This window comes from Diplotaxodon limnothrissa, linkage group LG13 (genome assembly GCF_057381915.1).
Source record: "Diplotaxodon limnothrissa isolate DT_005_m linkage group LG13, D_limnothrissa_male_GT1.1, whole genome shotgun sequence".
Classification (NCBI taxonomy): Eukaryota; Metazoa; Chordata; class Actinopteri; order Cichliformes; family Cichlidae; genus Diplotaxodon; species Diplotaxodon limnothrissa.
Window position 1 is genome coordinate 24,477,167 of NC_140608.1, and position 13,674 is coordinate 24,490,840.

Sequence of the window (13,674 nt, forward strand, 5' to 3'; positions counted from 1 at the left end):
CATTAAATGAGAGAATTCCACTGTGCCAGCGCAACTGAAATCATGCTTAAAACACATTTGCCGCCACATGAAAAACTAGCAGAGGTAAGAAACAAAAAGAAGGACAATGTGTTACTTTGATGTTTGTACTCATCATAGATTAAGAAAAATTGATATGTTGGATTATGTTGATTCCCCACGGAGCCTTTAAGAAATGAGTGTGTGTGCACGTGCTCGCAGGTTTGCGCATCAGTTTGCAAAGCGCATTTTTAAAAAGCAAAAGATCACAAGCGCGTGTGCATTCGCTGCATTGCATGGATGTGCAAGTGTTTATTTTAATGCACCGTGCATCTACGAGGGTGAGCTTGATTGACAACAGAGGAGCGGGTGCCTGGCCGTGCCTGTGGTCAAGGCAGGCTGTGGGAGGTGGAGGGTGTTAAGTCATCAGTATGAGGCATATGTCAGAGATCAGTGCTGTACTGCGGAGATCATTTAGATGAGAAGGGAGGAAGGGCACCAGGGGTTGACGGAGTCAGAGATTACTGGCGGCTTGGTGCCTTGACCGCAGGCCATTCTGGCTGTTTGTTACACACAAACACGCACACATATCTCTCCTACTGTATCTTCCTTGCAAGTGCTGACTGTGGAGATCCAGCTCTCCAGAGAGTGTATGCAAAGCCCCGTGTTAATAAGATTGCCTTCCACTCTGAGTGGTAGTGTATCCTCTTTTGTCTCTGGAATAATGACAGGGGGAATAAGAGACTGGCCCTTCAACCTCATCAAGCTTTTAAGTGTCAGCAACTGAAGGAAAACAGAGTGTGTGTGTGTGTGTGTGTGTGTGTGTGTGTGTGTGTGTGTGTGTGTGTGTGTGTGTGTGTGTGTGTGTGTGGGAGGGCTTTAACTGTTAATCTAAGTAGATGTGCTATGATAGTGCTGCACAAGACTTCCATGACCACCGTCCCAAATAGTCATGTCAAGACCGTGGCTCAGGGGGTTGGGAATCGCATCTGTAACCGGAAGGTCGCTGGTTCGATCCCTGGGCTCTCTGTCCTGGTCATTGTGTCCTTGGGCAAGACACTTTACCCTACTTGCCTACTGGTGTTGGCCAGAGGGGCCGATGGCGCGATATGGCAGCCTCGCTTCTGTCAGTCTGCCCCAGGTCAGCTGTGGCTACAACTGTAGCTGCCTCCACCAGTGTATGAATGTGAGATTGAATAGTGGTATTGTAAAGCGCTTTGGGTGCCTAGAAAAGCGCTATATAAATCCAATCAATTATTATTATAAAAGATTCAGCCGGATGCCTCAGAAGTAGTTTGTAACCTCTTCCACAGCAGCTGGCTGAATTGTCAGTGGTGTTTTTTGTTACCTCGCAGATGTTTATTGTCTGCTTGGAATGATAATGTGAAAAATCACTGTGGAAATCCTCCATTTTAACATACTGAACCAGACCTAGTGAATTAGTCCCACTTCATGGATTACAGCAGTGAAAGATGCATTTAAATGGGTGTTTTTCTAGAATCATTCGGTCGTTCGGTAAAACAATAAGCTGTAAATGCAACGCTTAGATACAATCAGCTGTACTAAATTGAAATTGTAAGTTCAATTCAATTCAGTTTTATTTGCAAAGAGCAAATTCCCTGAATGAGCTCTGTATTGTAAAATAAAGACTCTACAATATTAGAGAGGAAATCCCAACAAGTACACGACCACTTATGAGCAAGCACTTAGTGACAGTGGGAAGGAAAAACTTCCTTTTAACAGGAAGAAACCTCCAGCAGATCGAGGCTCAGGCAGCATCAGCCATCTGCCGTGACCAGTTGGTAAAAACAGGGATACCTATGAAACTCTAGTTGTCTGGACCAGCGGTCCCCAACCTTTTTTGCGCTACGGACTCGTTTATGTCCGATAATATTTTGGACTGGCCTATAAGGTGTTGTGGATAAATACAACAAAATAAAAACAGTACCGGTACCCCCCCCCAAAAAAAAAAAAAAAGATTTGTTCATAATACACGGGAAAAGACACAGGGAAACCGAGTTAATGATAAAAACTATTTTTAAAAAAACAATAAAAACCCTGAAAACCATACATTTCACACCCGAGCCTCAACTCTCGTGGCCCGGTACCAAACGGTTCATGCACTGGTACCAGTCCGTGGCCCGGGGGTTGGAGACCGCTGGTATAGTTGGTCTCCAATGACTCTCCGTAGTCTCTTTTTACCTGCTGAAAGTTTCCCTGTGAATACATCAGCCAGATAAATAGCTTGTAAGTCTGCTGTTTGGGCCTACACATAAGAACGAAGCAAAGGGCTGAAAAGCCCTAAAATATTTCACACAGATGAAGGAAGATGCGATTGCGTGATTACAAAAATCCATTTGATCCCCCATGAATATGAAGAGTATAGGTGAGTGCAGCTTCAGTGTTCAACTAGCAAAGAGATTAGGGTATGCTTTTTTTAAAGTGAGGTAGCTACTGGTGCTCAAACACTTGATGGGAAATTTACAGATTCTGGCCGATTTTCTTTTCTGTGAATCAGCTTTAACATACAGTGGGGCAAAAAAGTATTTAGTCAGCCACCGATTGTGCAAGTTCCCCCACTTAAAATGATGACAGAGGTCAGTAATTTGCACCAGAGGTACACTTCAACTGTGAGAGACAGAATGTGAAAAAAAAAATCCATGAATCCACATGGTAGGATTTGTAAAGAATTTATTCGTAAATCAGGGTGGAAAATAAGTATTTGGTCAATAACAAAAATACAACTCAATACTTTGTAACATAACCTTTGTTGGCAATAACAGAGGTCAAACGTTTACTATAGGTCTTTACCAGGTTTGCACACACAGTAGCTGGTATTTTGGCCCATTCCTCCATGCAGATCTTCTCGAGAGCAGTGATGTTTTGGGGCTGTCGCCGAGCAACACGGACTTTCAACTCCCGCCACAGATTTTCTATGGGGTTGAGGTCTGGAGACTGGCAAGGCCACTCCAGGACTTTCAAATGCTTCTTACGGAGCCACTCCTTTGTTGCCCGGGCGGTGTGTTTTGGATCATTGTCATGTTGGAAGACCCAGCCTCGTTTCATCTTCAAAGTTCTCACTGATGGAAGGAGGTTTTGGCTCAAAATCTCACGATACATGGCCCCATTCATTCTGTCCTTAACACGGATCAGTCGTCCTGTCCCCTTGGCAGAAAAACAGCCCCATAGCATGATGTTTCCACCCCCATGCTTCACAGTAGGTATGGTGTTCTTGGGATGCAACTCAGTATTCTCCTTCCTCCAAACACGACGAGTTGAGTTTATACCAAAAAGTTCTACTTTGGTTTCATCTGACCACATGACATTCTCCCAATCCTCTGCTGTGTCATCCATGTGCTCTCTGGCAAACTTCAGACGGGCCTGGACATGCACTGGCTTCAGCAGCGGAACACGTCTGGCACTGCGGGATTTGATTCCCTGCCGTTGTAGTGTGTTACTGATGGTGACCTTTGTTACTTTGGTCCCAGCTCTCTGCAGGTCATTCACCAGGTCCCCCCGTGTGGTTCTGGGATCTTTGCTCACCGTTCTCATGATCATTTTGACCCCACGGGATGAGATCTTGCGTGGAGCCCCAGATTGAGGGAGATTATCAGTGGTCTTGTATGTCTTCCATTTTCTGATGATTGCTCCCACAGTTGATTTTTTCACACCAAGCTGCTTGCCTATTGTAGATTCACTCTTCCCAGTCTGGTGCAGGTCTACAATACTTTTCCTGGTGTCCTTCGAAAGCTCTTTGGTCTTGGCCATGGCGGAGTTTGGAGTCTGACTGTTTGAGGCTGTGGACAGGTGTCTTTTATACAGATGATGAGTTCAAACAGGTGCCATTCATACAGGTAACGAGTGGGGGACAGAAAAGCTTCTTACAGAAGACGTTACAGGTCTGTGAGAGCCAGAGATTTTCCTTGTTTGAGGTGACCAAATACTTATTTTCCACCCTGATTTACGAATAAATTCTTTACAAATCCTACCATGTGAATTCATGGATTTTTTTTTCACATTCTGTCTCTCATAGTTGAAGTGTACCTCTGGTACAAATTACTGACCTCTGTCATCATTTTAAGTGGGGGAACTTGCACAATCGGTGGCTGACTAAATACTTTTTTGCCCCACTGTAACTGTTCTTCGTCCTTACAATATTACTGTATGCGTTGGACTCAGTGTTGGTCAAGTTACTTGAAAAAAATAATCAGTAACTAATTACTGTAATCCCGTTACTTTACTGATTACTTATTTTCAAAAGTAATTAATTACTTAGTTACTTGGTTACTTTTTAAAAACACGATTTACAAACTGAATAGGTAATAAAGAAATAGATCTTTCAGCCCAATTCTACTTTTTCTGCATAACCCCATCCATCCATCCATCCATCCATTCGCTTCCGCTTATCCTTTTCAGGGTCGCGGGGGGCGCTGGAGCCTATCCCAGCTGTCAAAATGTAATCAAATGGAAACATCTCTTTTTAAAACTTTAAATCCGTTAAATTTATGTATCAAGCAAAAATTTAATTATATGCAACATTGTCTGACTGGAAGAAATTTGTTTAAACCTATTTTCTGCACATTCCAGCACATAAAATAAAATATTTTTTTTGTGTTTACACTCACTCTTTCAAATAGATGTAAGTGAAACACAGCAGAAAATAAATAAAATCAAAGACTCAGCGGTCCTGTTGCTCTATTTTCACCTGTAAAGCAGGAGTAGGGTAGGCAGAGGTTTACCCTGATGCAGGTGTGCCGCGGCGGTCAGTTGAAGAATCCGCGAGTCTCTCTGTGAATTTCCCATTACGTCGTTGCGCACTCGGTGCTTGCTTGGAAGTTTAGGGGTCCTTTTCGCTGTAAAAGAAGTTTTCTTCCCACGCACAACGGACGCTAATGTTTTTGTCACTTTTTATGGAATCAAACTCAAAGTAAGGTCAGTACTTCCACGCTTTAAACGCTGCACGCTCATACTCTCTCCCACACTTGATATATGATCCACTGTTGATCTGCACACAGCTGTTGTCACAAACGTCGCACTCGCTTACGTCACTGTCATGAGACATTCTCGCAAAAAAAATCACGGTTTTAGTAACGCAGTAACGCAGCGTTCCTACGGGAAAGTAACGGTAATCTAATTACCGTTCTTGCAATAGTAATCCCTTACATTACTCGTTACTTGAAAAAAGTAATCAGATTACGCGTTACTGCCCATCTCTGGTTGTACTTAACACAACACTCAAATACTTAATAAAGTGGGCTTTAATCCCTGGATCTCATTAACAGAGTCTGGCTGGGACGAAGAGCTGAGTACACCTCAGTTCCCTCAACAACTCTACAATAAAGCAGTGCATGCATGCTCAGCAAAAGTCCTGTCTGGGTAAATAACAGTGTCCAGATTCCTAACAGTAACAGCTTGTTTGTTATACCTGTGCCTATCCCCTATTGCATGGTAATCTACAACAGCATTATGTTCACTTAGAGGCGATTCCTATCTGCGCTGCTCTCCATGTCCCAAGCTTATTTGTTTCGTTGAAAGAAAGAGCGAGTATGTGGAGTAGGTAGCGATAAGAATAGCTGTTTTATTGTGTGCCACTGCCTTGGCCTCTAATACCGAATGTGTTATCTGAGGGTGCAGCATGCCACACTAAGCTATGTGCATGTGACGCATGGCTGAGCAGCATTCCTCCTCCTGAGTGCATCGCAGGGCAGAGATAGTAGGAAGGCAAAGGCAGCCTGACTGCCAACAGAGAGGGAAAGAGGAGCGAGAGAGGGAAGAGAGATGAAGGGAGGGCGCAATACCGGGAACATGTAGTTAAGTGGAATGAAGTACCCTTTGTTGTAGATAAGATCATTCTGCTTCCCTGGCCGGCGTCACTAAAGCAATTTGAGCACGACGAATGTAGCTGATTATGTTGTTGGCAGACCACAAAATCCCTCACTGACATGCAGATAAACGTTGCTCCAAGTAATAAAAGACCAAAGGTTTCCCCTCTTTCATGCAGCCATGATTTTACTTTTATCTTATATTTAAAACACTGGATTATGTGACTTCACTCTGTAAGTTGAAACAATGACTAAATGCAGGGATGCTTGTATCATGGAAAATTAAGACGGCTCCTTAACATCTTTGTGCAAACGACTTCCTGAAAGGATCATAGGCCCCCGGTCCTGGAGTGTTCTGTGAAATACACAAGTAACTGTAATTACTTTTCAATTTATAATATATTGTCAGTTTGTAGCTTTCTAGTATGAATTCAAATAATTCTAAATGCTGTAACCTTTGATTGCTAACAAACAGGAGACTGCAACCAAAGAAACAAACAAAGTGTAAGCAATATGGGGTCTAAGCTTCAACACATCTCAGTATTTAATATCCAAGTACTCCAAACACTACAGGAAGAAGGGAACGCCATTCATTCAGAAGATATCCCCTCAGTTGGTGTTTGGTGCAGAGCGGTTTCTATCACATCCATCTAAAAATTACCCATGAGTGTTCAGCTGAAAGCCTAATCATACAATTCACACCATTAGCTTTCTTATAAGATCGTTCAGTGAGACTCTACGGCCCATGGACGGAGGCATTGTCTTCCTGAAAGAGAGCACTCCATCGGAATGGAAATGTTCACAGTATATAGATTATAAATTAGAACAACTTTGTATTGATCCGCAATACAAAAGGCATGTCTGTGAGAATCGTAATGTATGGATGTTACTACAGGTTGAACCCTAATGTATCTGTAATAATTTATAGACTACATCTACTCTGCTGAAACAATCTGATAGAAATAGTTGCTCTTTTATTCTATATTCTGCTCTATGCATACTGTTACAATGGTCCATACTTATATGCAATAAATAAATATGGTCAATGTTTCAAATAATGAGAATACCTGCGAGCCAAAACTGTGCAATGCATTAAATTGTCGGCCATATTTCCTAAATGCAGCTGTTATTTTAGGCACTTTCCTTACTGAAACACTAACCAGTTGATCACTATTGACTAAATATCCTGCCATCTGTGCCTCAACCCTCTATTGAAGTCATTTAGGACTTTTCCTCCTGCAGTCTTATGCAAAATTAGAATCGTCCGCGCCTGCTAGACTCATTGTTTTGCTTTGCATCTGCTTTCTCTTTTAATCTGTCTCCAGTCCGTGTTATCCGTGCCCCATTAAATAAATTCGGTGTGTGTTTGATTTCTTTATCTGTTACATAATCTTGTGATGTTATATTTTATTTACAGGAGTTATCTAAATCCCGTTTAATAACTAATCCCTTTAAAATCAGATGAATTTCCATTAAAAGCATGTAAAAATATGATCATCATTGAAACAAATTGAAAAAGCACCTAATAACATAAAAATGTTCTAATGCAGCTAATGTAAAATACGAAGTCTTAAATTAGTAATTACGGCATGTAGAAAAACACAAGAAATGTAAATAAGACTCACTGAGTGCACACCGTGTAGCCGCGGCAACGTGGATTTGAAACAGGAAGTGATGGCTTTAGCTGGTTTGGTCTGTGGGTTGTAGTGGCATGGAGCAGGGCCATCTTTCTGAAGGAAATAGCAAGAAAATATTGATGTGTCTAGCTCTGTGATTAACCTCCAGGGTGCTTACCCACCAAGCTTAGAGCAAAATTGTCGAAGACTAAATAGAAGATGAAGATGTAGCACCAAGATGGCCAAAATGCTCCAGAACAAGAAGCTTCACCAACTAAAGGTTGATATCAGCCATTTCTATCTTTTATATACAGTTCACAGGTTCATGGTGCACTACTATTGCACACCATGTCCTCTATCATTTTTAATTCCTTGGCTCTTTGATGTTTGCTCATGAAAACCTGTTGTTGTCCCAGTCTGATACTCAGTGATCTGAAGGATGTGCTAACCATGTACACCACTTCTATTTCGAGGTCTTACATTTAAGACATACAATATATCAATTCAGTCCTGACTTTTTAACCTTTGCCAGCAGATGTGTGGTACACAGATTAGCAGCGCGGTCACTGGTTCAAGCCCTGACTGGAGCCTCTCTGCGTGGCGTTTGGATGTCCTACCTGTACTTGTGTGGGTTTCCTCTTCTTCCCACATTCTAAAGACATGTTAGGTTAACTGGTGAGTGTATATGAGATAAAGTGTATGGAATAAAGCACAGTATGAACTTATGGCATTAGTCACACGTGTCTTGGCTAAAGAGCTTTGAGTGGTCGCTACAACAAGACAAGCACTTATATAAATATCAGCGCATTTCATCACAGGTACATTCAAGGCTAGTTTCTGTCAGAACTCGGTCAGTCCTTCTTCCTCTCTGTGCCTTTCACTTCTCCTTTCCCGTTACCCACTAACACACATACTGGTCATCACCAGCGGCGTGCCATGCAGAAATAGCATCACCCCTCCTCCGCTCTCCTCCCCAGACATAAGACTGTCGTCCTGTCCCTGAACACAGGACGGGCCTTTTATTTTCCATCCCTCCTTGATTCTGACAGAAGAAGACAGGATAGTGCTTTTTTCCCCTCTACCCTTCTCCTTGCAGCAGTGGCTACTACCATTACATGCCATTTGATTCCAGTTGCCAGCTCACTTGATCCTCGGTACCCTGCCTGCCAGCACCTCGGCACGCCTGCCTCATGCTAACAGAGGTGCTAATGCAGGTGTATTTCATGGGAGTCATCAGGCAGCTGTGAAACTCTTGTGCATGTGTGTTTGGGCCAAAGCACTTGGCATACTTTCCTGCTGCGGTACAGTGTGTAAGAAAGGCTCTCCTGGGCGACGTAGGTACCTGGCATATTCTGCAAATGTCTGTGAAACTTTTAAACTTTGACGTCTTTTTCCACCGGTGCCTTGATATTCATTAAAGTTTTTAACCTTTCTAAGATTAGGTGAAATCAAAAAAAGAAAGAAATATCTCTAAAAGATTTTCTTAAGGAAAGTTTTATAGAACTTTGCAGTTTTCAGTTGTGTAGTTGAAGGTATCACTACTTTATGGGAAAAGTACAAATGGAAAATAATAATAACTCCACCCACTGGGTAGATCTCAAATATGTTCAGCCGATTAGAAAAGACATGAGATTTCTTCCTCTGGGGGTCCTAAATGAATGCCACTGCCAGCTGTACAGTAGGCCACATTAACAGATAACAATAGAGAACATCCACATCAGAATATGTGCAATTTTTAAATGAATTCAGGTGAGTTTAAATCTCAAGGCTTAAATCTCAGGTAGTGCAGTTAAATCAAAAGAACAACATATAAATCTGAGACGCAAAATTTCACCAGAAAGGAGAAATTAAGTCAAATCAAGCTAAATAAGTAAATTAAATAAATATACTCCATGTAAGAAAGTCAGATTCGTGTTTTTCTGAGTTACAAGTGGAAAGAAATTTCAAATTCCCGCGCTGGGCCACACCGACTTCTTCATCACATACCATTAAGACTCCTCAGCTTTGATATTCTAATGTTTCCCACATGCAGCTGCTTAACCTTTGACAAAAAAATCTTGTCTCTGAGTTGCTTTGACACCAGCGATGGCAGAAAACTGCTCCCAGCTCTGTAGTAATAACACCCTCGGGATTTCTTAGCGCCTTTCCTTCTCCGTCAACACTCAGCAGCTGCCAGCGCAGCTCAAATATCCATCGGCTACCAGCACCGACGCTGCAATTTGAACCAAAGCTGACTGGTCAACCAGAGCAGTGCCATAACAGGCCTTCAAATGGGGGAAAACGATACAGTCAGAGCGCCCTGGGATCGGTTTTCTTCAACCCTTGCGGTTGTCATAACTGCCTTGTGCACATTAGGTCATAGCTTGTAATCAAAACCTATTGAAAGTGTATTGTAAGGAAACTTTTTGTGGACAATGGAAAGACTGAATGGTGTTAATAATTGGTCCTGGCGATCAGATCCTACTTACAGGCAGAAAGCTGATCCGCTGCACAGTCGAGCGAAACATCACATGCCTGCGAGAACAGGAGATAAGAGAAGGAAGGGGGCAAAAGAGCAAATAACAATAAGGAGAAAAAGTGAGAGAAGAAATGGATAAGGAAGTTTGTGATCGACGGCAGAGGAAAGGAGAGAGCAACCTGGTGACTGCTCCTCCATCTTTGAGCTGCATGGAGGTGAGAGAGGGAACCAGAAAGCCGGATGAGGAGGAAGGATTTCGCGATCAAGGGATGATTCATGGCTTGTCTGCGCCGCTGTGATCTGAAAGTTAAAGAGTGGCTGTTTGTCGAGCGCTTACTTGCAGGGAATCTTCTCCACTGGTCTCGCTGTCACATTGTAGTCACATGGCGAAGTGTTTATGTGCTGGCAGAAGGAGAATAAGAAGATAAAGATGTTTTTTTTAATATATACACCAAAGTATCACCCTGAGTTTGTTTTTGTTTTTTGAGGGGGGCACCTATTGTGCTTTAAGTAAAGTATGGATGATAGCTGGTTACATCCAAACAGACTTCCACAACGGAGCAGTGAATAAATATTGCTGAAGTAAATTACACCCCTAGGCTAGTGAAAGCAGAAGTCTATCATTCAAAAGTTTCTGCTCATAATGACTTCAGTCTCTATGGGGAGGTTCCCAGGTTTGACTCCAGGGCCTGAAATCTATACCTGCTAAACTTTACTGTTAGTATATGTGGCTGTAAAATAAAAGATTTTTCTCTTTTTTATTGTTTTAACAAATAACCATTTACTCTTCCACGCATCAATAACCTTGACTTGCTGTATTTATTTTTAGTTGCATAAGAGCCAGATTAGTTTGATCATATTTTCTTGTGCTGTGTGGCACGAAGTGAATTCAGCTATGTGAAGGAAAACGTTTCCACTGGACTGTATGCAGTGCTATGGAAAGCTAAGTAAAGCCTTGCTGTTTCTATTGGATTTAATGGGGCTGGTAATGTGGTCTAATGTCTAATCAGATGCATTTGATTGATTGATCATTAGCAAACGCAAGCATTTCTAGTTTGCTCGTCTGGAGCATTCATGTGTGTGTTAACTGCAAATTCAGGGTCAGACCGTACAATGCACAGAGAAACTGCAAAAAACAAAGGGTTGTCAAGCTAATATGTCTTGTTTTAAGTAAAAAAAAAATGCCAATGAAACCAGTGAAACTTCTCCAGTTTTTCTCTAGTTTCAAAATTCACTGTTTGAAACAAGTTCCTTCGACTCACTGAAATGTTGCCCTGTAGCTGATTGTGTCTTCTTTTAAGTGTAATGAGATAATTTTGACTAGAAAATAAGACAAATATATTTGGTAAGATTTTGAGTTTTTGTAGTGTAGTGGACAGCGCTGTGTTTGGCAAATCCACACAGAACATATCAGCACAAACACCTGATACCAAGTGTCAAGGACAATGGTGGAGGGCTGGTTATTTGGGCTTGTTTTGCAGCCACGGGACCTGGGAACCTTGTACTCATTGAGTCAGCCATGAACTCCTCTGTAGAGTGTTCTGCAGTCAAATGTGAGGCCCTCTGTCCAACAGCTCAACATTGGCCCAAACTGAGTCATGCAACAGGACAATGATCCTAAACACAGCAGCAAATCCGCAACAGGATGCGTTAAAATGTCTCAGAGTCTAAACTGAAATGCTGTGGCAGGACCTTTAGAAAGCTGTGTATAAACTAATGCCTTTAAGAAACTGATAGTCGTAAAGAAGCTCCCCACCTTGATTTGTTGACATCATACTGGGTTATTTAAGCTATCTCAGTGATTAAATGTTAAGTATAACTTCTTCACGCTAAAAGAAAGGGGAACAATTTAGAGGTGCACCTTGTTTTACCGGTTAGTAGGTAGTTACTGGAGCCACCTAATATTGAACTGGGCTGTACCTGACCCACAATGTAAACCTTTGTTAACTCAAGAAAAGAAGCTTCATACTCAGCAGCAACTGGTTGGTTACACATGGCTTCTGTCTCAAGTGAAAGCAAAACTAGAAAGCAAAAACTATGAAAACTTTCAAAAAGGATCAGTAAATGAGTCTCAGTGCTACCTTGTCTCTAATTCCAAGGGTGAAAATGTCGGGTCGGGGGCAGTTCTTGAAAGAGTAGGAAGCCTGGTGCATCAGGACTTCCTGGGTGGAGTCTGTATATTCATACGCTCCAGGCAGCAGCAGATCCCCCTTACGCACACCCAGGGTCTGAGTTTTTCTGCCCACACCTTTGAAGCCGTAAGTTTTTTTCACAGGGTTCAGGTCAGCCTCCTCAACGAAGTCTCGGACGTGGTAGGTTCCCGGGATGGGTGTGTCCTGGAAGAGTGGGAGCATGGGGAATCTCTGACCCACGTTTCTTAATTTCATAACTATTTTACAACAGTTCAAAGTCTGACATTTTGGAACAATGCAAGAGCAATGCTGCAGTAAGTTCATGGATGGGTGACCTCATGAGAGACAGCTGTTGAATTCCACTGAAGATGCCAATTTCACTCAATTTCCAGCAACCAGAATGATCGAAATCATTGATTAGTTGAAGGTTAATATTAATGTCATTATTTTCTATTGCCTGTCGTTGTGATGTGTCATTTTACTCATGCATGTAAGTGGCATGTGGGTTTTGGGCTGTGCTGAAGCACACACTTGGTTTCAGAGAGTCCGTGAAACCAAACAGCAGTGCGACACCTACTCTCAGTGCTCCCAGCCACCAGCTCCCCCGGCCACACAGCTCCACCGTGTCATCACCCTGCAGATAGGGACGAGGCACAGGTCACACCAGACTGCTTCTGCTATGATGACATCGCTATGCCAACGATGTGTTGATTCGTCTCCCACCTTGTCCTCATGAAACCACACAGAGTTATGAGGGTTTTAAAGATAAAGCCTCACCTTATCTGTCCTGTGACCACTCCGGGACATGTCACCGGCTTCAGAGGCGACTTTGTTTCATCGTCCTGCGCCGCGCTCGCTGTCGTTCACTATCTGCTTAGTGGGAGATCCAGTGACACCTGACCACCATTAAAACAGGGATCGTTACTATAGCAGCAACTCCACTATCGATCAATTTTTCAACAAGCTGGCCTCGCAAGGGGAGCTAAATTTAGATTGGCTAGTTTGGCTGAGAGTAAGACACATCGGTGAGCCAGCACCGAGTTGCTGTAGGTGCTGCAGGTGGTTATGTGGTTGTCACTGTCTGCATCCCATCTATCCATCCATCATCTTTCATTGTCCAGTTTCCATAATCATAGGGATGGCAGTATTCAACATGTGATATATGGAGGAATACTGTCAATTTAATAAGAATACACAGAAAACAAAGCAAGACTGCATCTCTTCTTCATCACTGTCTGCAGGAAAACTGTGTGTGTGTGTGTGTGTGTGTGTGTGTGTGTGTGTGTGTGTGTGTGTGTGTGTGTGTGTGTGTGCAAACGCTCACACCTGAGATCGTACTCCAGGATGAACTCTTCTTCCCTCTTTATTTCAGTACAGCAAAATTCAAGACCGCCAGCTGAAGCGAAAATCTCACTCTGGGAACAGAAAGCGCTACACTCGGCCCGGTTGCCAGGCTACATGCAGCACATGGCTGGAAGGAGCCAAGAATTCATGCTTCCGCTGCTTGTCAAGGAAGTCTCATGTGACACCACAGCGCACTAGGAGACATACACACATCTTCACCCTGACTCCCTCATGTACAGTCATCTCCAGTTCGGACAAGGCATGAATGCAGGAGACAGCTTCAGCCTAGTGTCGCATGTGCAGCG

The 13,674-nt window shown here is 42.8% G+C and overlaps 1 protein-coding gene across 1 annotated transcript; it reads right to left on the minus strand.

Moving 5' to 3' along the window:
* Nucleotides 1–6,114: 6,114 nt before the first annotated feature.
* stpg4 (sperm-tail PG-rich repeat containing 4) lies at nt 6,115–12,832 on the minus strand. Its single transcript, XM_085368830.1, has 7 exons — nt 12,803–12,832; nt 12,603–12,659; nt 11,975–12,229; nt 10,231–10,295; nt 9,904–9,949; nt 7,445–7,549; nt 6,115–6,174 (listed from the first exon to the last, which is right to left on the minus strand). Exons 1-7 carry the CDS (start codon nt 12,830–12,832, stop codon nt 6,115–6,117), a joined length of 618 nt encoding a protein of 205 aa, XP_085224956.1.
* Nucleotides 12,833–13,674: the final 842 nt, after the last annotated feature.